This window comes from Aspergillus nidulans, chromosome VI (genome assembly GCF_000011425.1).
Source record: "Aspergillus nidulans FGSC A4 chromosome VI".
Lineage (NCBI taxonomy): Eukaryota > Fungi > Ascomycota > Eurotiomycetes > Eurotiales > Aspergillaceae > Aspergillus > Aspergillus nidulans.
Window position 1 is genome coordinate 1,775,050 of NC_066262.1, and position 24,722 is coordinate 1,799,771.

Consider the following 24,722-nt stretch of genomic DNA (forward strand, 5'->3'; position numbering starts at 1 on the left):
AGTAGGAGACACTCCCATGAGGAGAACCAGATGTGATTGCCGATCAGGAAACCACTCGCGATATTGCCTCTTGCGGTGAGAGGGGTTTACCTGCAAATGAGAAATGTTTCCAGTCAGACATTACTCTAAGCAGAGGCATTGCTGGTCGGGAGGTTGTACCTACCTACCATTGATCGAAGAGGAAGATGCAGCGGCAAAAGCGTTATTACATCACTCCTTTCATCATCCCCGAACGAACATTGGTATTCGGGTACTGGTAATGGTTTCGTACTGGTTCTCTTCACCTGGACTACCAGCCAGCCCTGCTTCAGCCAAGCTCTTGAAAATTATGTAGGATAATAAGAAAAATCCATCTTCGGCAGGGAGAAAGAGATCCAGGTCAGCCGCCAGCGAGAAGTCGTAGAGTGTCACGGGTCTGGTGTGTTATCCACTGTTCTGGTACCGTACCTACGGAGTACTACTGAGGGTCGATCCCAGTTCCCACCACGCGGCCTCCAACAGAGAAATTCCATGAACCATTGTCCTCGTCTCTTTTCTGAAAGTTACTTGAAAAGCTCTTCGGTGACTCGAGCCGCTAATCGACCTCGTTCTCCAATAGTATGAGTAGTTGAGTTAGGTACTATTAACCTGTCTCCGTACCTTGCACTATCCAACTTCCCGTCCGATTTCTCGCCGGCGCGCCCTGGAGTTCAACCCTCTAACGCAACTCCCTAAGACGGGTGTACATACAGCCTTTAAGCCCTCTGAGAGATTCTCGCGCTTGTCAGACTCAATCGTCATCTGCGGCATAGTAACTGCCTTTCAGCTTACCGGCGGACTCAGCCTAGCCATTCTTCTGTCGAGTCGTTCGTCGTTTGTTACCGCGGTTTCAGACCCCAGGTCTTGCTACTACGTCATACTCCCGGCCGGCGCCCCAGAGGACAGGGCCCGTTTTCTTCTATCCATTCCTTTCCCACCTTCAAGAATCACGCCGTGACTGGAATCGCTGGCGATCTGTAAGAAGGTTAACTCTGAGCACCGCTCAACTCGTCGTGGTGCTAAACTGGAGCAGCAGAAAAAGGTCAGTAACCAGAATACTATCTCCTTGTCGCTTGGAACCACCGCTGCCGACTCTTTCATCTATACACCGCTCAACGGTCCCTTCATCGGGTCACCTGTTCTTGCCTTTCTTGCGCTTCCTACTCTCCGGCCCTGCAAATTCTCCAACCTTTCTGCTCTCCTTGCCTTTTCTTCTTTCTCTGCTCTTTTGCTCTTCCCCTCGCTTTGGTTTTATGCTTCGTGTCTTCCCCCACTCATTCTTGACTCATAGACGGGTAGTTTCGTGACTTTTTTTTGTGGACTGCACGCCAATCTGCTCCCCCCTTAAGCCCTCCACACCCCTCCTCTTTTGGTTTTCTGTATACATTTGCCTCCATTTTATATATACACATATCTCATCTTAGGAGGAGGATATATCTTCCTATTCCTCATCTCCCAATCGCGTTCACCCTGCCTTTTCTGATTTGACGTTCCCCCGACCTTACCTCACTGATCGCGGGCCTTTTCCGTCCGAGCGATGAGTCCGTTATTCACCTTTGTGGACTTGGATTTTCGCCCAGGATCATTGAATTACTGCCCGGCGGTAGGAGGAAGTGCATCATGGGCGATATTCACAGCATGAGAACACCTCCGCTTCCATCTCCGGCTCAGGCTCCCTCGCCTGTTGCCGCTCCTCAGTCCCACCACCGTTTCTTTTCCCAGACACTCTCCAGTTTTGCCCACGATGAAAGCGCATACTCAACTGGTGGCTTTTACGGATTGGAAGATGACAGTTGGAAAGCTAACGCTCCGCATTATTCTGCCCCGTTCGAACAGGCCGCGAATCATCGCCGAATACCTGCCTCAACCAAGAAAGAGAATTTGGATGCAAGGAACAGATCTGAGGAGGACCTGGTTCGCAGCCAGCCGACCCTGAAAGAACTCCGCCGGCAGATGGAAGATTTGCTTGCATACCAGCAGATGCGAAATTCCGAGAACCAAGGCGCTTCAGTACCTCAAGAAAACGCTCCGTCGCAGGGTTCCGTTCCATCCGTTTCCCAGGAGTCGACCAAGAAGAGACGAATCTCAAATGTATTGTCGCCGCAAGTCGTACCATCCCTTACAGGAGCGCCCGATTCAGCCGGTTCCAGCGGCACAATTAGAGGCACGGATTCGCAGACAACTCCTGAAGCCTGTCCAGATAGAACACCGTCTTACCCGTTTCCAGAGATGCCATCGCAAACCACGAAACAGAAGTTCTTCTCCCAGCTAAACAATGGTTCCTTCAAGCTGACTTTGCCCGCCGATAAATTAAAGGGCGCTGTCGCATCGCCGCATGTCCCGATCGAAGGGCAGACTGGCCCAGGGATACCTTCCGCTTCCAACAGCGCCTTTGTGCCGCCAGACCACAAGCCTGTGGCGGAAGACCCGGCCTACCCAAGTCCGAACCTCTACGAGCTCACGCTACAACTTAATGCCGATCCAGGCCTTGAGGCCTGGTGGGCCAATACTGTCCATATTCTGCGGACTCATTATGGAATGGAGCGGGCGTCACTCGCTGTACCGGGGGACTCGACGGACCTGGAGAACGTTCCATGGGGCCAGAAGGCGGTTTTTAATGAAAATATTCCTGAAACAGACCTACCGTATGGCTCATTGAATGACGCAAATGCAACTGAGGAGTTAGATCGGAACATCCTCAAACAAACACACAAAGAAAAGGAGGTGTCCGCCGTGCCGGAATTCGCGAATGGACCCCCAAAACCAGCCAGCTCCGAGGCACGACCGCCGCTGTTAGCACGCCATTCTTTTGCGGGATTCGGCAAAGACAGAAAGAAGAATGACGAAGATGTACTGCTTCGATCAAAGTGTCCAATCAAATCGGATACACCGCACAGGAAAGAACATAGGCGAAACCTGACGCCTGCCCAGACTGTTCCTTTGGACACTTCGAATTCGTCTCAGCACACTGGCCGGCTCACTGTGTTTCATACGACTAGGCCGCTGGAGGTGGAACCAGATCCTCTGATCAAGCGAACTGGCGTAGTGAAATTATTCGGGCGCACGAAACCTGTGATCTTGACTCGAGAGTACTCTCACGCCTCGGCGTCTAAACTCCCTTTTGACGAACCTGTGCAAACTCCTGAAGATAAAGTTCAAGTTACTCCTACGGCTGAGCCTTCTCACATATCTGCTCCATTAAGCAAGGCCGTTTCAACAAACACAGGGGTGTCTGCTCTCCAAGCCCAGCGACTCCCTTTGATGCAGTTCCTTGATGAATATGAACAAGTCCCGCCATCCCCTTGGTCTCAATCGCCAGCTCCTTCTCCAGCGCCTCGCGGCCATCCTGAGCAAAATCCTTTCTTCTCCAATCATACTGTGGATGAAACCGCTTTCGCCAAACATCCGCCATTACATGATTATTCAAATCCTGATCCTTTAGAGGCCATTGGTGTTGACCTGGCAAAATCTGTTGTGCACATCCCATTACTACATGCTGGGCCTTCAAAACAGTCGACTTCATCGCCCTTGAGGTTCCCTGTCGCCGTGATTTCGATTTTATCATCAATTATACCGTATCCTACCAACCTGAGACAATCTCTAGCCTATCTTATGCCTCATCTCACGACTTCATTTTGTCTGGCTCAGCACTACAGTCAACTTGAACGGCAGTTTGCTTCTCGCCTGGAAGCTCCTCGCTTCCCCAATTTCCTCGGCATCGGCGGAACATTCTCAGATGAGAGCAGCGAGTTAGAACTCGCGGCTGGTCTCAGTAATCATGTCAGTTACACGGGACCGGATGATGGTTCTCTGTCCGCAAGGGCAAGTCTATCTAGTCCCGATGACAGAGCAAGCTCGATCAAATATAGTCCCTCTGTTTCGGCGCTAGGGACTCCCTACCTTGATCCGAACATACCCGGCACAACCGGTAACGTACCTGAATCCCCCGGACTAAGTGCGAGGCTTTCCGGGAAAGAACCAGACAGCTATTTTGGGATCCAACGCTCGAAATCGACCCGTGATTCTTCCAGCCAGCATAAGTCCCGACTGGCAAGAGTCAAAGAGGCCGCGACTTCCCCTTCCGCTATCTCGCCAGGAAAAGCATGCGATACTGTCACCCAAGATCCAAATATTACGGTTCCCTCCCCTCATGAAACTAAACCGTCGTCGATCGTGTCACCGACGCAGACATCTTCCCGACATCACTCTAATAACTCTTTCTACGCCCAGCTCCAACGCGAGTCGCGTCCGTTTACAGACGCTGTGGCGCAGCTCATGCTAAATTCTGTCCCATTACATCTCTTCCTAGCCAAGCCTCAGAGTGGAGAGGTTATCTGGACCAACTCCAAATTCGATGCTTATAGGCGGAGCCAACCTCAAGAGCAAAAGTCGAGGGATCCTTGGCAGAACATCCACGATAGCGAACGCGATAATGTAGCTACGAAGTGGGCAAAAGCGCTACTTACAGGCTCACAGTTCACAGAACGTGTTCGCGTCAAAAGGTTCAACGATGAGTCGGCCTACCGCTGGTTCATTTTCCGTGCCAATCCCCTGCTGTCATCAACAGGTGAAGTCCTATACTGGATTGGATCCTTTCTCGACATTCATGAGCAGCACGTCACTGAGCTGAAGGCTGCCCAGGAGCGAGAGAAGTTTGCAATTGATGCCAAGTATCGCGCGTTCTCAAATTCAGTTCCGCAGATAGTGTTTGAAGCAACCGAAGTCAGGGGCCTTATCTTTGTGAACGAGCAATGGCATTTATACACAGGCCAGAATCTTGAGGATGCTCTCAACTTTGGCTTTGCAAAGCACGTACATCACGATGATCTAGAAAAATGTGGTTTACTCTCCATTTATCTCGCTTCCGGGGCTCAGAAGAATGCCACAACAGCCCAGTCATCGGAGCAGCCGCCTGAGCCCTCCGGACCGAGGGCAGAAAACCAAGAGGCTCGTTTTGGTAATCGTCTAGATGAACTAGTCAAGCGGGGTGTCGCTTCTGTACAGCGAGACGAAAATGGTCGTGTATTCTACTCGACGGAAATCAGGCTTCGGTCAAAGGGAGGCGATTTTCGATGGCACCTTGTCCGCCTGGTTCGGGTCGAAACCAGCAGCTTTGGGAGCGGCGAGGCTTCCTGGTACGGCACTTGTACTGATATTAATGATCGCAAGAATCTTGAAAGGGAACTCAACAAGGCAATGCAACAGCTCAACAACCAGATGGAATCTAAGACAAAGTTTTTCAGCAATATGTCGCACGAAATACGTACACCCCTCAACGGCATCCTTGGCACCATTCCATTCATTCTTGATACCTCCCTAGACACAGACCAGAGGCGAATGCTCGATACCATCCAGAACAGTTCGACGAATCTCCGCGAATTGGTTGACAATATTCTGGATGTGTCTAGGGTTGAAGCTGGGAAAATGTCGTTGGTCGGTTCCTGGTTTCATGTGCGATCGGTGATCGAAGATGTGATCGATACAGTCTCATCTAGGGCAATCGACAAAGGCCTTGAAATGAACTATCTCATGGACGTGGATGTTCCGCCTATGGTTATCGGTGATAGGTTCCGTATCCGACAGATCCTGATAAACCTTGTTGGCAATGCAGTCAAATTCACCGCTCAGGGGGAAATTCATATCCGTTGTTCTATCTATCACGATCCTAATGCTATCCACAAACCGACTGAGATTCTCATGAATTTTGACGTTGTCGATACTGGTAAAGGCTTCAGCGCTCAGGACGCCGAGCGTTTAATGCAACGGTTCAGTCAATTGGGAACGAACGCCTCACAACAGAATGCGGGTAGTGGACTTGGACTGTTCTTGTCTAAGCAGCTGGTCGAGATGCATGGTGGCCGGTTGACACCGAGCAGCAAGGAAGGACAAGGTGCCAAATTCTCGTTCTTTGTTAAGGTCGATGCACCGCCGCCGCCTGCTCCTGGCGAGGGAAACCTTGCTCGAGAAACGCGTGCGCCTTCTAAAACCAGTTCTTTTCAGAAGTTGCTTTTCTCGTCTAAGGAGACATTGGATCCCAAAATATCGGAAGCTATTGACCTTCATTCGGCACCCGAATCCCCGCTTTCCCAGCCGCCAAACAGTTCAGAGCCTTTTTCTCGCCTGGGTCTAGGCAGCTCATCAGCGCGCTCGTCGTTTTCTTCCGCGTTGCTGACCCCTGATTTACATAGCTTTGACCCCATGGCTAGAATCGACGCCTCGAAATCAGCATCTACTCAACCTGAAGCCTCCGTTTCCCCAGATTCCGGCATTGCAAGTGAGGTTGAAACGACACCGCAGCCCCAAGAGTTAGACAGCACGTATTCTATAGTCATCCTTTGCCCGTTGAAGAACACTCGCAAAGCAATTACACAGCATATCGAGCAAGTGGTTCCGCATGAAATACAACACTCAATCATATCGTTTATTGATGTCGAGGACTGGAAGGACTCAGCAGACTTTGATTCTGGTTCTCGTATTACTCACTTAGTCCTCAATCTGCCTAATGTTGATGAGGTTCTGGAGGTGATTAATTATGTTGCGGCTCGCGAACTACATATGGCACCTACTCTTGTTATCATATCCGACCTCTATCAGAAGCGGGAAGTCAACGCACATATCAAGCAGCTTTCTGCCAGCGGAAAGCGCGTCTTCACCGTTCCGAAGCCTGTCAAACCCTCTGCGTTTTCGCCGATATTCGATCCTGGCAACAGGAGAGATCTCAGCAAGGATAGGAACCAAGATATGGCTCGTGCAATTAACAATAACTTTAAGACCATGTCTAAGATGGTGAAAGAAGTAATCGGGAACAAGGGTTACCGGGTGTTGCTCGTTGAAGACGATGAAACGAACCGCATGGTATGTCAATTCGGACCCTCGTACTGGCAATATGGCTTTACTGTATTCACAGATTTTGCTGACAAATCTTAGGTTATGATGAAGTATCTCGACAAGATCAAGGTCATGGCGGAAACCGCCGGCGATGGGCAGCAGTGCACAGACATGGTATTCTCTAAAGAACCAGGATACTACTCTCTAATTATCGTGAGTGTACAGCATATTCTAATCTTGAAGCACCTAACTAAAAATTATATAGTGCGATATTCAAATGCCCATTAAGAACGGTTACGAAACTTGCCGCGAGATTCGCAAGTGGGAAATGAAGAATCATTACCCCCAGATACCAATCATGGCCCTTTCGGCAAATGCGATGACGGACCAAATTGAAGACGCCGCACGCGCCGGCTTCAATGACTATGTTACAAAACCAATCAAGCACAACGAGCTAGGGAAGATGATGATGGGCCTTCTCGATCCCGGACGCCCGCTGCTTCTCCTCCGCGATCGGCTTAAGGAAGGAAGTGAGGAAAGACATCGCACTGGTTAAGAGAGCTACAGCCAATGGCTAAAACCAGTAACGTCCTATCAAACTCGCGCTGCGGATGCGCCACCGAAACGCCCTAGCTGGAAACGTCCTCCGTGGACATGACATGACGTTTCTGTGTTCTTTTGTTCATATTGCCTTTGATTTTACGGCCACGGAGGCCTGCGCGCAGGAGGCGCACCGGGTTGATTTAAGGCTCTACTTCCACTTGATTTGGGCCTGTTCTCGTCCGCTTGCCTAAACAGTCGCGGACTTTTCTCGTCTCTTTCTCGTCCTTTTTCTCCTCTTTTACCCTCGTGCATCTGCATTTGGCTTTGCGTGTTATGGATACCTATGAGCATCAAGGGGGCCTGCAATTTCAGGAGTATTGTTCTTTTGGACTTTTCAACCCATTGTATGGCGTCAATTTCCGGCTTTGATCAGGGTTGCTTTTGTTTTTCTTGGGCAGTATCTACTACCTGCTATCTTCCATCATCTTCCTCTTCCTGCTGTCGCATGAATTACCCTGAACGACAGGTTATTCTATACCACATTATCTTCTTACCTTCGGCACTTTGTATTCTCACAAACATGCATTTTTTCTGCCCTCTTCAAGTACCTCATACTCTTTTTCGTGTGCTTGCCTTTCCTTACGCATTGCTCCCCTTTCCGATCATGGTTTCATCTTCTCTCTTGGCCCGAGTAGAGAAAATATCTTTTGCTCTATATGATTGATTGATTGACTGTTTGGTGATATACGTTGTGCTGGGATGGTTGTTTAGATATGGGGGCAGTTATAGTTGATACTTCTGAAAGGATACCCGCCTGAGATAGCAATTTGACGCAATTCTTCAACCCTATAACCTATTTGGTCATTGCGAAAAACTAATATAGCGTGAAATGGGAGGGCTCCCCAGAGCGTTAAGGTATACCAACGGGTATTTGATGAATTTATGAATTATTGCTATGTTAAATAGACGTATCTAACCATCGCTTGATGATCATGATTGCCTGCGTGCCATGCGCATCCTCGGGCGTCGTGAGACGGTCCAGCGCCTCACAGCGCCTCATCCAGCCCTATCTTCTTTCACTATGAGCCGGATGGGAAGGTAATTCGGAAATACCACCCAGGGCTGAGCGACAGCCCATGTAAGCCTTCGCGAAGTTAAAATGAAACACTAAGGTTTATGTCGAAATCTCAATTGAATCCCGTTGAAGCGCTGACTCACTTAGGCGAAGAACCTAGGGTACGGACTGCGCGGAGTTGCCTACGCGGAGTACACGCGACTCCAGCTCGACACTCGCGCGACACGTGTTGCACAATAAAAGGGCGTGTTGAATCCTGATTCCGGCAGGGTCCAGGTATGCTGTTGTTCTTGAACGTTAATGGTTCGACGTTAGCCTAGACTAGATTCGGAATCATCTTGGCCGGAAGGGGAAAGCGCTGCATGCTCTCCAACTTCATCAGTCAGCCCATCCGTTATCAGATTACCGTCACATTCGTGCGGTTCTCCGGCCTTCAAGGGACTAAAAAGTCATTCCATGATCAAACGGGATAGGGTTCAGAAGCTGCGAGCTAGTTCACTTTCAACACGACGGCTGGTTGTTTTGGACAGACGAGGCATGTATCTAACTGTCCAAGTTGCATGTGGCGGTGAAGAACTGCGCAAGAACAAACCAACGATAGGCAAACCTCCACGTAACCCCACAATCCTTGCATCCACCATTGCAATTCGGGGCACCTTCAGGCGTCAAACTGATCGTCTCTCGTGAAGGGTTGATGGTTCTGATGATCCTGGGCGAATTCTGCGCACCACAAACCAAAGTTCTTTAAGACAAAGAGTTGGAAGCGCGACCACTACACTGTCGATCAGCCATCGTCAAATCTGCTTCCTGTCCGCGAATGCTCAAGGCCAAACTTAATTGACGAGCAAAAGTAAAGTGAAGCAAAATGTACCAGGTGGGCGGGCGAGCGATGTTGTCGAGCCGATGCAACATGAGCGAAATGTCGAGCAGAATGGTGCATAAGACTACCCGAGCAAAACAAGCAGGAAGTTCCGTGACCCGCTAGGTTGTTCCTCGAGATTCACAAAAAATATAAAAAAGCAAACAAACTAAGAGGCGGCTCTCGCCTTCAGGGCCAAAGCTGTTGGAAGAGCGTGCGTCCGATAACTGCGAAAAAAAAAGAGCATGAAGCAGACCTGGTATCGCAAAAATTGGAGGCGCTCGAGATCATGAGTTGAGAATCTGTATCAACAAGCTGAAAATTCCCTACCAAGCTCTGGTTCTTGCGTTTCGCATTGTTGGACTTCTGTGCCACCCGCTTTTCCGTTGGGCTGGTGTGAGAGGGAAGACGGCGTCATCCTATTGGGGTCAATCTGTGCAGCTTCTCTATTTGGTAGAGCTCAGGCGCCCTCCGAAAGAGAAACGAGGGCTGACCAACGGGGTAAAGGCGACAGCCATGACGGCGCGACGCAGCAACCAGATGTTGGGCGTTGATAACGCTTGGTGATTGCATGCGAGACCCTGTGAGGTGGGATTTCAAGGGGGTTCAGTGGCTTCGGCGGATAAAGGTGGATGTCATCGTGAGAATATTCAAGAACTTGAGTGGTGTTTAATTATCTTACCCGGCTCAATGGTCCAGTCGAAGAAGAGCAGGCATGCACTCGCGTCCGAGGCCGCCATATCATGTCAGCAGGCGAAGATGGGTAATGATTCGTGCCAATTCTTGTCTAGATGGTTTGTTTCTCCACTCTCTGCTGTGTGCTGTGCCATTTTCCCGCCTTGAAGGCCCTGCGAGCAGAAAGATTATCACACAGTAGAGCTGCCGTCAGCCTCTGTTTGGCGGCTGAGTAGGTTGCCTGCGCCTGTAAATAGGTTCGAAGCAGGTCCGCCTGCAAGAGTATTCATCCAGGTTCCTAGGCTGGCCGCGTCTAAAGCGCTTGCCGCCGTCTGTTTTCCCGCAAATCTGCTCTAAAAGCCACCCTCCGGATGAGGCTGTTTCCTGGAAGTCGAGGTCCAAGCGGATGAACAACCGTCCAATTGCGCACATCGAGAACACTGAATCGCCAACTCATCCAACCTTTCTTCACTCAGGGAGAATGAGGATTCTCTCTCGTTACACGGTCTTAGTTTCTTTCCAGATGTCGTGCCACCCGCTCAGTTTCAGGCTCTCGGTATTGCGATGGTAATAGACAAGACCTGGCGCCGAAGTTCGAGGCGTTCGGCGCACTCTTGGGCCTCGCTCCGGCCACAGTTTATGCACTGCTGTCCAACTAGTTACCTTGACAGCTGATAATTCCCTACTTTTATCAGGTTCGAACTCTGTGGTTGCGTCAGCCCCGCATCTCAGACTGCATCTTCCAGACTGTCAAAGAGTTGCGAAGAGAAGACGGCAGCGGAAGGTATTGGGCACGAAAATCACAGACTCACAAGTGCGGAAGAAAGTACCCATGATGACATGACCCTGCCTCGACCACTACCCTAACGTCGCCTGCAGGGACGATACTTTTATTCTGAAGAGAACAAGAAGCGTCAGACATATATTTTCATCTTCACGAACGGGAATACCAGCCGGTGTCTGTTCGAACATATTCTTTAAAAAGGTAATTCGGGGCTTCGGCGTTAAGCGGCTCTGTAGCTGTCATATGCGCCGTCTTTCATTGCTCTGTGATTCTCTCAGACTTCCATACTTTTCCAGCCACCCAGCCCCCCGATATTGGCTTGGAGTGACCCTCTGATGCTCATGTAAAAAAGAAGCCTTCTAAAGAGACAAGATTCGAATACCGGTTAGGCTGGGAGGATCTCGTGGAGTAGAGAAAGCGGATGGGAAGTTGTGGGAAAGTAAGTCATCACCGGCGGCCGAGCCTCCTTCTATAAGACTCTTGGACGGACAGACATACCTTCCCGCGTCACTCCCGCCTGCTTTATACATTTTCATGCGTCCCCAAGTCCAATTCCTTTACAGCCCGACGGAATGAGAAGGGAAAAACTGAGACAAATTCAATGCCCGAGATCCCCGATTAGCCACTCGCATGTGGGCTTGTGTCTCAATGCCGGAGTGATTGTGAGGGCTGGACCAGTCCTTGGACGTCGATTTGGCTCCTCTAGCTCCTCGTCTTTCCACCTAAAGCGGGGTCGTTTCGGGATGAGGAGCGAATTGGCGACCAGAAATTGGGGAGGGGCGGAATTGGGGGGTTGGGCTTGAAGGGAACTGGCCGGACCTGGAGGAGGGGGGTTAGGGGGTACGGGAAAAAAGCCGCTGTGATAGTCGTCCACCCAATGATTGACCTGGCCATCACATTCACCCCCTCCTCTACTCCCTCTCTTGTCCTCGTTGCCGTCTTCGTGACGGGTTCCGCCGGATGGAAGACTCTCCGCGGAGGGCTATAAAAGCCGTCAACTTTCGTGCTGTCGTCCTCATCCCTCCCTCTTCCTTTTCCATCTCCCAAGCTTTCCTTCCACCTGAGACTTCATAAAGCATCACTGCTTTTCTTCAAGGACTCCCTTCGCATACTTAACTCCGCAGATTGCTTCTTTTGTCAACCTATTCAAGCCTTCATCTTTCCACAATGGCAACCCACAACTACCAATCCCCTGCTCTTCCAATGAATGTTCCCTCGAAGACCCCTGGTCCTGCCAGCCTCTACCCTATCAGCCGAGTGTCAGGCTCCCCACCGGATCTGTCGGACGCAAGCACCACGACGGGCAGCCGCACTTCTGGCGGGTTCAGCTACAGCGCCGGTAGCGCGAGCAGCGACTATGAGTCTAGCTCGGGTTCCTTCTCGAGTGTGGACGTTGTGGACGTTCTCAATGATCGTTTGCAAAATGCGTTCGACCCCACACCATTGGACAAAGGATTAGCTATGCAAGCGCAAGCGTAAGTACTCCTGGCATCCCCTGGGCGGAGAATGACCTTTTCGCACTCGATATACGTGAGCTCAGAAATGTTGGAGACAGAAGAACTCGAAGAATTGGACTAATCGCTGAAATAACAGCTCTGGCCAGCTCAATGCCAAGCAGCATGAGCTCCTCGAATTGCAAGCTCTCGCCCAAAGACGCTTGAAAGGCGTGCGCTCAAGTTTCGCCGACGGAATCAAAGTCGCCCGGGAGACCAAGCGAGATTTGGAATGGACTCAAAAGCGTGTAAGGTGAGGCTTTGGCCCATTTCTTGCCATTGGATCCCATGTCCTTTTTGCGCCAGCGGCAAGTCGTCAGGTTCCGCTCCGCTCATAGGGAGCGGATGTCCGCTCCGCCATCATAGCAACTCTTGGCGGATTGGCTGCTAGCAATGTGATCGGACCCCGCAGAGGAAGAATTAGCGTCCTCTCAGTGTGATTCACGCAAGCTGACGAGTCTATGAAATTTAGCGTATTGAAATCGAAGGCTGAAAGCCTTCGCCCAGACGAATACCGGCGAGCTTCGAAGAAGTATACGTTGGACGACAATTAGTCTCCGTCAAGACTGGGTTCCTTGCTTTCTTTCCGCTTATCTGTTTTGGCTCTCTAAAAGACCAACATATGAACTTTGTAACGACACTGACGATGACTTCATTTCTTCTTTTTCACATAGGTTTGATTACCTGGGATATTGGGTATTTCTAGGGTTTGCTCTTTTCACGGTTAAATTTGGGTTCGGTCTTGGTTTGGGTTGGGATAGTTCTCTTTCATTGTATCTTCTGTACCAAAGCAGGGCTTTCAGTCACTTTGATAGTGCGTTTAATTGGCCAAATATAACTGTTGCGCCGTGTTAAGTTGCGTTTCCTGAAAATGAAGGGTGATCAGTCCAGCGCAGCCAAAGTCAAATTGACAACCCCCTGTACAGAGTAGCTTACCTCGCCGGCCGCAGTGGCACTACGGTAGAAAACGGGGTCACTGCATATGCTTCTGCACCCCTAGAATTGCTCCCGACCATTGACTATACGTGCCCCTAATGTATAATTCCCGCCGCACGTGTTGTAGGCACATGGTGAGCAGGAGGACTGGGAGTACCCCTGCCCAATTTGAAGACAACAGTCACCCTTTCATCGCGCCTCAGTCGACCGTCTGTGTCTTCCATGTCCTGTCCCAATTCGAAAAGAGACCAGACCTAACCAGGAGTAAACTGTGCAGTCCTCTGCTGCAGCTGATCGCAGGGCATTGAATGACAAGCCGCAGCCAGATCCCTAACCAAATAATTGTCATTCAACGCACGAGCTGTTGCAAGTTTCACCACTATACCTCCGCCCCGCCCGCTTCATTTTGTTTATTATGCTGTTTAGTAAGTAGTGCGTCCCATCAGGCACCAAGCACCCAATTTGCTGACGTTAGGCATCAAAAGTGGAAGAATAGATCCTTCAAGGGGTCATCTAAACATCACGTGATTTTACCGGAAGAGGAAAGCATAAAGCCTTGGCATGTTTTAAGCCATGTGACGATTGTGCAGATTCTCAAATTCGTCATGTACTAGAAGTTAATTGTGCAATTGACTTCAACCTTTTGGGGGCTCATATTAATAGGCCTACCCTATTTTGTCACTAAGTGATGCGAGATAACAGGGAAAATCAACTAACTTAGAACATCCATCAAGTCAAACGGACACATCCATTGCCGAGTCTCTTATGGTTTAATGCGAAAGACGTATGGTTAGGTTAAACATACGTTCAGAATCGGCTCATGAGGTCCGGCGGACGGACACAAGGGACCGGCTCGACATCTTTCCACGGGTCTCCAATGAAGCAAGGAATGAAATACACCTTAACATTGGCGCTGATCTTGACTCCGTGAGCCAGTCTTCTCAGCTCGTCCACCCCATACCGAGTACCATTTTGAGCTGTATACACTACCTGCTCGTGGGTGCGCTCCCGGGAGCGCTGCTTGCGTTCTATAGAGCCCTTTTCTGAGGGGTAGGTGTGACGTTCACTGGAGCCCTGGTGTTCTCTAGAAGGCTGACGTGCGTGGGAAGGTTGTTGTGCTTGGGAATCCTGGCACTTCTCAGAGGATTGCTGTGCGTGAGCAGGCTGAAGCGCCCGTGGGGGCTGCGGCTCTTTAGAGGGTCGCAGTTCCTGGGCCAGGCGTCTTTGGGAAAATTGCCGTTCGTGTGAAGCCTGGCGCCTACGGGATCTCTGGCGCTCGTGATCATGCTGTCGCTCCATGGATTTGATTCCTCTATTCCCTGTTTTCCTGGAGCTTGTTTCTGGCTGGACAACGGGCGTATTGCTGTTTTCGGAGAATGGAGCGGGTGTATGGCCTTCTAAGTAAACAGTAGTTAGCGGTCCTTATATGGAGCTGGGTATCAGTAGCGAATATGCAAGTGAACCTACCTTCGTTGGTATTGTCATTCTTGACTTTAGACTGCTGCTTGTGGCCATTATTCGCAATTGAATTGCTCGTTTGAACAATACTTGCTCGCTTGGAGTTCTTCCTGCCATACCATCTGGTGTCCTTCGACGTAATAGTACTGTCGGCCTTGGCTGCCTTGGTCTGCTGGACATGACAACCGTTGTCCAAACTGGTCGTTGCCTGGGCGTCTGTTGCTCTATCAGAGTGTTCTCCTAGTAGCGCTCTATCATCTTTAGACGTAGCCCTATTCCGCAACTTCTCGGTCTTGGGATAGTGAATAGAGTCTTTATTTGCCGGCTTAGGGGTTGTGTGAACATAGGCTGATCCTGCAGTTTGTTCCACCGATTTGGATTTGTCATCGCCTGATGTCTCTTTTTTTCTTGCATCGTTCAATTCAGCCTGAGGGGGGCTATCCTGAACCGGCTTAATCTTCTTTCGACCACTTCCAGGTTTATCAAAGCGCTCCCCTAATAACACCCTAACATCTCCCGATAATATGCTTCTCTTGGTCTCAGTGTTATTTTCTTCATGCACTGCAGCTAGCGCATTCAATTGCTCTGGGCTCCGTAAAGATCTAGCTTTCCACTCCTCGAATAACAGAGAGTGTCTGTTCGGGACTCTGCCTTGCACATTGGCATTGACATCTGTATTAGAAACTGTGAAAGCTTGATGATGAAGGAGGGGCTGAGACTCTGTCTGCTGTTTCTCCGCCGCTTGAGGCTGCCATGTCTGTTGCTCCAGCGAGGTTGACGCATGCTCTTTAGGGATCATCTGGTAGTTGCTGACGGATTCGGGAGGCCATTCTTCGCGGAGGTCATTATCTTGTTGGGGGACTTGTTTTCCCCTGAGAATATGCGTGGACATATCTTGGTCGGACATCGTGGTTCAGTGACTTGTGTCGGTGCCCGTTTTCCTGGGCCTAACTGCTAGCCTGGTACGTAAGTGGTGCCAAACACGATTATAACAATATTGATGGAGGGGGAAGGGGCGAATGTGATAAATGAGGAGACAAACTGGGATGCCGAGAACGTTAAAACCAGGCAGGGAGACGTGTTAGGAAAGTAGAATAGAGAGCCCTGGAAAGCTTGCTACAGCGGAACCCTTCGGACTACCTAGGCAGTAACACTTCCGCAGAAAAGCTGGAAAATCACGCATGCCTTTTAAACTGGGACTTTATACATATGTTTACACATATGAGCTAAGTGGGCGAATTTCAGGTTCAATAGAGAACCTTTGCCAATAGTACTCTATAGCAAGATCTTGTTAGGCACGTCTAAAGAATAATCTTCTAATAGGAAAAAACTAGCATAGACAAAGCATATGGAGCTCATAATGACCCTTAGAGACCTCTAAGCGCCGACTAAACTGCCCTTCTAGTAGTCAATCCTCCTTCTTGTACTGCACTGTTGATGAAGCGCACGAACTGATTCACCAGCTGGTCCGGCGTCTTCTTCGCAAGCTCGATCCCATCGAAGACCTTCTTGATCCCAACACCAAAAGTCATGCTGTATGGTGTCTCTCCCTTGAGAGGATCGATGCGTTCCAAAGCCTCCGCTACCTGCTCGCTCGCAAACACCTCAGATTTTTCCATGACATGTCTCAGTTCTTCATGGCTGGTGACATTTGGAATATCGATATCGGAGTTGAACGAGTTATAAATGTTCAGCTCTTTCATGAGTGCTCGCTCACTTGTGGTAGCCAAGATAAGAAGTCTTCGGTTCTTTGGGGGGCGTTTCTTGAACAAGACCTTCAATGTCTGTAGGACGCTGTTGCTGAATCGGGGACCAACGGAGACATAATCGATAAGTGTCTCAATATCGTCAACGACGACGACGCTGGTTTGACTCTTGTATGCATCATTGAAGACTCTGAGTATGTGTTGAATCTTAGCTGCTTCATTATACCCGGCAACATCTTCGGGGCAGACCATTTTGATAAAAGGTGCACCTGAATCAAGAGCGATTTGAGCTGCGAGAGCGGTCTTACCACTCCCAGGCGGCCCATTGAGCAAAACGGACCATAGAGTGGTCTGCTCGGGGCGGCCAAGCCCTCTTGCAAGCGCTTCTCCTTCTTGAAGAACATTGTCGATCTTGTCCGAATAATTTATGATACCATGCTCAATGCATCTCTTGATTTCATCTTCAGACACACCGAAAGCTGGCTGGATTTCATCAAGAGCATGAATAAAATCGGAGTGGTTGACCTTCATTTCCGCGGCATCGTCCTTAACCCTAACTGTCTTACCGGAGTCAATGTGGCGGTTGAAGGCGAACGACGTAGCAGCCTTCACGAGGCCAGCAATCTCAGCACCCGAATAGTTCTTCGTCAACGTCGCTAGTTCCGACAAATTGACGCTTGGATCCATTAGATCACTCTGTCTCATGTTCTGGGTGTGGATGCCGAGAATCTGAGCTCGACCAGCTTCGTCAGGCAGTGAGATTTCGACGTGCACTTCCAGACGACCAGGTCGCAACAAAGCATCATCAATCATATCCTTCCTATTGGTCATACCGATAAGTAGAATATTGTTGAGCTGGTCGACACCATCCATCTTAGATAGCAGTTGGTTGACAACGCTGTCACCGACACCGGTGCCGCCTCCTGCTCCGCTGCCACGCTGTTTACATACAGCATCCAATTCATCGAAGATGATGATGTGGAGTCCACTTTCGTCGCCCTTCTCCTTATACTCTTGTTCCGCGTCGGCAAAAAGTTTACGGATGTTCTCTTCTGACTGTCCGACAAACTTGTTCAGTACCTCCGGGCCGTTGATAATCTTTGGCTCTCGAGCATTCAGCATCTTCCCGATCTGTCGCGCTAGCAGCGTTTTGCCAGTTCCTGGCGGCCCGAAGAGCAAAATACCCTTCACGTGCTGGATACCAAGCTTCTGCACAATATCAGGTGGGAAGATACGCGACGCGAAGGCGCGGCGGAAGATCGTGTGAAATTCCGAGTCAAGACCACCAATTCCCATCTTCTCAGTGTTGAAGTCGGGTTGAATGATGGCATTTGCTGCAGGCCGGTTTTTTGCCGGCTTTATCTGGATCTCACTCTGAGGATCTTTGAAGAAATTGATCAACGTATGCTTCGTAAGGATGCCCCTGGCTGTAGGTTCCGTCTCCGGCACTTTACTGGTATCCTTTTCTGAAGTCAGGCTGACACGAAGGATCGTCTTGACCGTTAGCTGAAGCGGTACGCCATGATGATCCATCAGTACCGGCTGCCCCGGCGCAAATATTTGGCTTTCGAAGTTCTGATACCATTAGTCAGGCTGTTGAGAGCTAGGAAAGGGTTACACGTACCTTGATAACAGAGTTGAGAAGCTCATCCTGATCATATAGAGTATCGGGTCTTAGCTTTCCAGCAAACTTGACTTCCATATCCGCAGAGCCGAGGTACGCCTCCCCTCCCTGACGGAAAGGGTCGTAAATTCGTACGTCGAGGGAGTCTCGGAATCCAGCCCTGGCCCATGGTCGTTGTATACTGGACAACCCAATGTAACCGGGAGGGAACTCATCCAGAATTCGTGCGGAGAACACATAGAGGCCATTGACAATGATCAATATATCTTCATAACCGAATTGGGCGCGTGGGAAGTCTTGGGCCGAGAGCGCGACGCTGCCAGACCATTAGTGACATATTCACAGCCTCATTGCTCGCCTTATTATACTTACAGGTTTCCGAATTGACATTCTTTATTCGGACTTTCCTTGGGCGTCAAAGCCCAGACCCCTCCTTCACTTGGTCTGCCCCCCATTGGTGCTTGCGGTGGTGGACGAGCACCCGGCGCAGGTCGTCGCGGCGGTGGCGTTCCGTAGCCCCTAAATGAAGCAAAGGGATTAGCTATCGATATACAAGGTTGCTATGGGGTATCTTCACACCCTGAGTCAGGAGCTCCGTGCTGAGGTGGGTAGCCTTGCGGAGGTCGTGAGTAGCCATCCCTCTGGGGAGGATTGGACCCGAAAGGGTTCGAGTAATTATTGCGATTGAACATCGTGTATCGTGCGACTCAAAGAGTATTGTAAGCAATAACGTGTTTGGGGAAAGCTCAAAGGTGAGCTTAAGCTTTCCAGAGTTGGCCAGACACTAGTGTAATGCTGCCCGCAGCTTGTCTCGGCAACTCCACCAAGAAGCGGCCAACTGGCGATGATCAGAAGCGAAGAATATGTTCTCAGGTAGGACGGGGAGAAAGATGGTTGAATGATAGCGTAGGCCGCTGATGTATGAAAGAAGCCGCAACGTGGCGTGGAGTTGATATATGTAGGCAGCTTTGATGGGCCAGCTGATGCGGAGCCACCGCGGGCGGCGGAGACTGCCAGACGACTATTTGCCGGCAACCACTAGATTATCGAAGGTAAAGTTCGAGTCTCCCAACACTATCTCAATTTTGTTCTCTTGCGATATCTTATAGCCTGGCTCGCCTTTGATACACAGTATATGGTTCACGATGCCTCTGTAAGTTCTATCGTGTCGTGTGGTCAGTGAAAGTCAAACACTCATACGTCATCTTTAACAGTCATCTTCTCGGGAAGAAGTCATGGAATGTCTATAATCCAGAAAATATAGCGCGTGTCCGACGCGACGAAGCTCAAGCCAAGGCACAGGAAGAGGAAGATGAGCGCCGCATGCAAGAAGTCGATGCCGAGCGGCGAATTCGAGTACTCCGTGGTGAATCGCCTCCTACCCCTCTTCCTCCATCGCAAACCATACCGCAAGCAGAAAGGAAATCCCGCGCCGACATTACAGGAAGTCATAGGAAACGGAGACGTTTAGCCGGCGAAGATGATACAGACCGCGATATCAGATTAGCGCGAGAAGACGCGGAGCTTGCGCTCGCAAAACGGGAAGAGTTGCTACATGCTCGAAAAAGCGAAGTCGAAGCGCCGCTCCACGATAGCGATGGACATATCAACCTCTTCCCAGAGGTAAATTCCCAGAGACGAGTTGAGAAGAACCCAGAAGCCGTAAAAGAGGCGGCGGATAGAGTGCGATGTTACGAAGATCAGTATACAATGCGGTTCTCTAATGCAGCTGGGTTCCGTCAAGACGTGGGCAAGAACCCCTGGTATTCGTCCTCACATGGCGATGGTATAATCACTGAGACAATGTCTAACAAGGATGTCTGGGGTAATGAGGATCCTTTAAGGAAGGAGAGGGAGGTAGCGCGCATAAACCTTAACGACCCTCTGGCTGCAATGAAGAAGGGCATTCGTCAACTAAAGTCAGTTGAGGAACAACGAAAGAAATGGAACGAAGAAAGAAGAAGGGAGCTTGATGCGTTGAAATCTGCGGAGGAAACCCTGTCGCGCCACCGTAGGAGACGATCTAGCTCAAAGAATAGCCTTGAGGATTTTCGACTTGATGATTCTCCGGATACAAGCGGAAAAGAAAGGAGTCGGAGGGGAGAAAGGCACCACCGGCATTCTCACGATCGAAGTTCCACTAATTCGCATCGACGGCGTTCGCATTCTAGATCTGGCTCACGTTCCCATCATCACCGCAGTCATAATCAGCGGCATCGCCATCACAGCAGCCGTGTTGGCCGCAAGCATGAAACGGGAGGTGACGCGAAAGATCGGACATAAGAATGAGATACCCGAAAGTTGTCCGTATGGGCGGGCACCGTACAATTACGAGTTTATGGCTTGAAGCATAGCTGTTGCGCCAACAAGAAATGACGTTCTGGAAGAGGAAAGCAAAACTTTTATTTTAAAGCTTAATATTTACTGTAACGCCCAGTTCTGGCTTCCCCTTTCGCCGACTCCCGCATCATATTCAACGGTGATGTTCAGAGATCTGGAGTTCGAATCCTTCTTCTGATACCCAACCTTGCCTTTGATCAGCTGGCCTTTCTTCAGCGGGGCCGCGTGCTTCTTTCCATGGTCGATTAAAAGAATTGTTTGCTGCCAGTGAGTCTCTTTACCATCAGGCCCAGTGGTAAAAGACACAATCCCTTTCTTCTGCAGGTCCGCTGGAGTGGCATTAGGCGGAAGCGTAGAATCCCTGGACGGCATGAAAAAAATGTCGAACCAGATAGCCCAACCGTCGAGAGCGTCAACGTCTTCTTTCAGGGTCAACTCAAACTCTTTCAAGAAGGACAATTCCTCCACAGTGATTGTGTGTAGTGGAAGGGTGAGGAAGATCTGAGACTCTGCAGCGATAACAGATGACGGCACGGTACGGACAAGTGCTTCATCGTAGATACCAGTGAGCATACTCTTCATGTTGAAACCGTATACATCGTGCCAGAAGCCAATGTGTGATTGGACCAAGTCGGGGTCGGCTAGCGGTGCGATGCGAAGGGTAGCGTGTGAGGGGGCCATGAGTCCACCCGGAGCGAGGTAGCGATCGCGGGCGTAAATGACAGAGTCAAACATCGCTTCGAACAGCAAACCATAACCCATCCACTCGGAGATGATAATGTCCACCTGTTCGACGGGCAATGTGACTTCCTCAATCTTGCCGCGGATGCATCTGTACAGTGAAACTTTAGCAGTGGACGTATATACTTGCTGAAGTTTTGTTAACATACGTTATAACATCGCCGAACCCATTTTCATATACGATCTCTTTGGCCCTGTCGATAATGTTTGAGTTGTCGACAGAGATAACCTTTCGGGCACCTGCTTTGGCGCAGAACATAGACAGAATTCCGGTTCCACAGCCAACATCCAACACAACCTTGTCCTTGAAAATGTGTTTATTCTCATAGACAAAGTCCCTGTAGGAATCGGTACGGATCGTGTCCTTGAGCATAGACTCGTGAATACCTAAACAATATATTAGCGAATGAGAGACTCCAGTGAGATGACTGAACACCGCACCGTTATAGGCGTAAGAGGTGAAGTAGTCAGAATCAACTTCTTCAGCTTTAGTGCTAGTACGTCCAGCAGGTGTCAACGGGAGCTTCTCGTCTTCCTTTGTCAATTGTTCCTCCAGTGATTTCTGGACAGCAAGCCTATACTCCGAGAACTGAATTTGAAGGCGCTCCAGCTCTTCCTGAAGTTCAACTACCTGGCGCTCGGCCTGGGTTTCGCCAACGGCTTCCCCCGGTTCCTCATCTTCAATATCATCCAGACTGTATAAAAGCGCATCGTCTTCCAAAACAGGTTTGAGATAGATCTCGCTCTGGAATTTATCCTTGGAAGACAGATCGGGCGTCATGTTTCCTTTCTTTACGGAACTGCGAATGTAATTGACGAGTTTGATTGTATCCAAAAAGTCCAGGTCTGACAATTCACACGAGAGAGGTTAGCAAAGCTACAAATTAAGTTATATCATCCAGCGTAAGCCGCAAGGCACAGCAGCGAGATATACACTTCAATGTTCAGAGTTGAATCAATTGTCTACACACCAAGCTCCTTTTGTAGTTTCCTTAGGTCAAAGTCGTGCTTGTCCTTGCTCTCTTTGAGCATCGAGCGGACATCAGGGTAGACTTTGTCTGAGAAGAGACCAACCACCGGTTGTGTCTCATCATCTGGCTCAACATCTTCCCACCCCTCTTCATCGGTGGCATCAGAGTCCTCAGAGGCAAGGGAATCGCGATCAATGTCCTTCAAAGGGCGTTCTGCAGCGGAGGGAGCGGACATGGCGACTACTGCGGGGGAAAAAACCCAGTCTGAGGAACCGCGACGCTTAATTAGTCCAGCAATAGATTCCGTCGTTCAGCGCGACGGTCTAAGTATCTCAAAGGCGAACTGATACCGCGGATGACGCCTCGAGGTTTTGATGTAAAACGAGCAGCAGATTTGTTGGCCTTCAGCAGGGGAAGAAATTTGCCAGAAAAATGATGGTTGCCCCGCCTCCGGCTGGGCGGGTTGAGTTTTGTTTGATTTGTTTACACCACTACGGTCCGGTTACTGATAAGGAACCCGGAGATCGGGCCCAGCGGCTTCCCCGCCAACAAGCGCCGGCTTCCAAGCAACAAAGCATCAAGCCATTCGAGATACATCTCACCTCCAATATACCTACCTCCCTGAAGACCTTATGGCTCCGCGTTATATCCCTTAGATGTCCTGATTCTTGATTATTGCCTTTCACACCCTTCACGCCAATTTCTTTCCCTTTCTTTCAGCTGTGCTATTGATAAGATAAACAAGAATGGCCTTCTTCTTCAATCGGGGTCGATCCCGCCAACCATCCGACGTTGTGAGATCAATCAAGGACCTGCTGCTGAGACTCCGTGAGCCTTCGACCGCTTCTAAGGTCTGTCCAGTCTCTTAAGACTTTCTCCACCGACCGATCGCTTGCTAAGCCTCTATCAGGTTGAGGATGAATTAGCCAAGCAGCTATCACAGATGAAGTTGATGGTGCAGGGGACTCAAGGTTCGTACAGCTCAAAGGAAACTAAATATGGCGTGGTCTAACTTACTGATCTGTGTTTTGGCAGAACTTGAAGCTTCTACTGATCAGGTTCATGCCCTGGTCCAAGCTATGCTCCACGAGGATCTGCTTTACGAACTCGCGGTGGCTCTTCACAACCTTCCCTTCGAAGCAAGAAAAGATACGCAAACCATATTCTCTCACATACTCCGCTTTAAGCCTCCTCACGGAAACTCGCCAGACCCTCCCGTCATCTCTTACATCGTTCACAATCGTCCTGAAATTATCATTGAGCTATGTAGGGGCTACGAGCACAGCCAAAGTGCCATGCCATGCGGCACTATCTTGAGGGAGGCATTGAAGTTCGACGTAATCGCCGCTATCATTCTTTATGATCAGTCAAAAGAGGGGGAGCCAGCTATCAGACTGACCGAGGTCCAGCCCAACGTTCCTCAGCGCGGAACAGGTGTTTTCTGGAGGTTCTTCCATTGGATTGACCGAGGTACCTTTGAGCTCAGCGCAGATGCATTCACAACTTTTAGGGCAAGTGCACAAAGAAATCATTTCTAAGAAACTATCCTAACACGAAACTGTTTCCTCAGGAAATCTTGACGCGCCACAAATCCCTTGTTACAGGATATCTAGCGACAAACTTCGATTACTTTTTCGCGCAGTTTAACACTTTCCTCGTTCAGTCTGAGTCATATGTCACTAAGCGACAGAGCATCAAACTCTTAGGCGAGATTTTACTCGATCGCGCAAACTACAGTGTGATGATGCGATACGTCGAGAGCGGAGAAAACCTCAAGCTTTGCATGAAGCTCCTGCGTGATGATCGCAAGATGGTTCAATATGAGGGATTTCATGTTTTCAAGGTATGTGAAGGACGCAACCTCTATGACCGCGTAGGATGCGTCGTGCTGACAAAGAATGTGGTTAGGTATTTGTCGCCAATCCGGACAAGTCAGTGGCAGTCCAGCGAATTCTGATCAACAACCGGGATCGCTTGCTAAGATTCCTACCGAAATTCCTGGAGGACCGCACAGACGACGACCAGTTCACGGACGAGAAGAGTTTCCTAGTCCGACAGATTGAACTTTTACCCAAGGAACCCATTGAACCATCACGTTCTGCGCGTGAACCGTCTCGTTCGACTGCCAACACCACGACTGTTGCGTAGACATGAGCGGGGCTACTTACAGCTGGCCGCAGTATCTACATGACACATCATCGGTGTTGTTGTTGTTGTTGTTGTTGTTGCATGGTCATCTGGGATCGCCCTTTCGTCGCCTGTGTCTCGTGTCCAGACCCCGCGCGTCCTTGGCTGTAGTCTCTGTACGTATGGTTTTGCATTTACGGCCAGCTGGTATCTGGCTTTTTGGAGTTACTTTTTGGGATTTGGAAAGAACTACACAGCTTGTTGCCTGGAGCGATGCCTTGGACAACAAACAGGAAAATCGACGGAAAGGATGCAATAATGGACGGGAAGTTTAGAGTCCTTGCATTGGAGGCGGGCATAGGCAGCCCTGGAATACAGAACCCTGTAGAGTTAAGGAGTGTAAACACCCGACACAGTATATACCAGGCCCCTTTGTCTCAGGGCACGAGCCAGGGGCCTATAGAGCGATAAAACCATGCGACTATTGATAATAATGATAACCAGCAGCGCATAGCCCAGTACGAGGCCTTGACGTCAAGGTCAG

The 24,722-nt window shown here is 49.8% G+C and overlaps 7 protein-coding genes across 7 annotated transcripts, besides 1 other annotated feature; 4 read left to right on the forward strand and 3 right to left on the reverse strand.

Annotated features, from left to right (window-relative positions):
• Positions 1-24,722: part of a sequence feature (contig 1.51 915..1114266(-1)) that runs on past both edges of the window.
• On the forward strand, positions 1,639-7,402 carry pkhB (protein phkB; the record flags this gene model as incomplete). The annotated part of the gene is made up of 3 exons (XM_655613.1): positions 1,639-6,873; positions 6,946-7,059; positions 7,112-7,402. The coding sequence occupies 3 exons, from the start codon at positions 1,639-1,641 to the stop codon at positions 7,400-7,402; spliced, it is 5,640 nt and encodes a 1,879-aa protein (XP_660705.1).
• Positions 11,844-12,532, forward strand: ANIA_03100 (KxDL motif-containing protein; the record flags this gene model as incomplete). The annotated part of the gene is made up of 2 exons (XM_655612.2): positions 11,844-12,257; positions 12,376-12,532. The coding sequence occupies exons 1-2, from the start codon at positions 11,950-11,952 to the stop codon at positions 12,530-12,532; spliced, it is 465 nt and encodes a 154-aa protein (XP_660704.1). The 5' UTR covers positions 11,844-11,949.
• On the reverse strand, positions 14,019-15,576 carry ANIA_03099 (uncharacterized protein; the record flags this gene model as incomplete). Its single annotated transcript, XM_655611.1, has 2 exons — positions 14,019-14,608; positions 14,679-15,576. The coding sequence occupies 2 exons, from the start codon at positions 15,574-15,576 to the stop codon at positions 14,019-14,021; spliced, it is 1,488 nt and encodes a 495-aa protein (XP_660703.1).
• Positions 15,981-18,918, reverse strand: ANIA_03098 (AAA family ATPase SEC18). Its single transcript, XM_655610.2, has 5 exons — positions 18,579-18,918; positions 18,372-18,518; positions 18,000-18,315; positions 17,456-17,950; positions 15,981-17,314 (listed from the first exon to the last, which is right to left on the reverse strand). Exons 1-5 carry the CDS (start codon positions 18,689-18,691, stop codon positions 16,058-16,060), a joined length of 2,328 nt encoding a protein of 775 aa, XP_660702.1. The 5' UTR covers positions 18,692-18,918; the 3' UTR covers positions 15,981-16,057.
• On the forward strand, positions 19,145-20,346 carry ANIA_03097 (uncharacterized protein; the record flags this gene model as incomplete). Its single annotated transcript, XM_655609.1, has 3 exons — positions 19,145-19,152; positions 19,214-20,010; positions 20,078-20,346. 3 exons carry the CDS (start codon positions 19,145-19,147, stop codon positions 20,344-20,346), a joined length of 1,074 nt encoding a protein of 357 aa, XP_660701.1.
• On the reverse strand, positions 20,421-22,425 carry ANIA_03096 (protein arginine methyltransferase RmtB; the record flags this gene model as incomplete). Its single annotated transcript, XM_050612550.1, has 4 exons — positions 22,052-22,425; positions 21,522-21,926; positions 21,230-21,467; positions 20,421-21,171 (listed from the first exon to the last, which is right to left on the reverse strand). Exons 1-4 carry the CDS (start codon positions 22,284-22,286, stop codon positions 20,421-20,423), a joined length of 1,629 nt encoding a protein of 542 aa, XP_050468460.1. The 5' UTR covers positions 22,287-22,425.
• Positions 22,798-24,199, forward strand: hymA (Mo25 family protein hymA; the record flags this gene model as incomplete). The annotated part of the gene is made up of 5 exons (XM_050612551.1): positions 22,798-22,902; positions 22,962-23,022; positions 23,087-23,562; positions 23,622-23,894; positions 23,960-24,199. 5 exons carry the CDS (start codon positions 22,798-22,800, stop codon positions 24,197-24,199), a joined length of 1,155 nt encoding a protein of 384 aa, XP_050468461.1.

Excerpts from the sequence above, each read along its gene's own strand:
- ANIA_03098 (XM_655610.2), bottom strand. The coding sequence starts at position 18,691 with ATGTTCAATCGCAATAATTACTCGAACCCTTTCGGGTCCAATCCTCCC. Across the intron at positions 17,951-17,999 it reads TTCTCAACTCTGTTATCAAG|AACTTCGAAAGCCAAATATT; the intron begins GTACGTGTAACC and ends TAATGGTATCAG. Across the intron at positions 17,315-17,455 it reads AGATTATCAACGGCCCGGAG|CGTGGCAGCGGAGCAGGAGG; the intron begins GTACTGAACAAG and ends GTATGTAAACAG.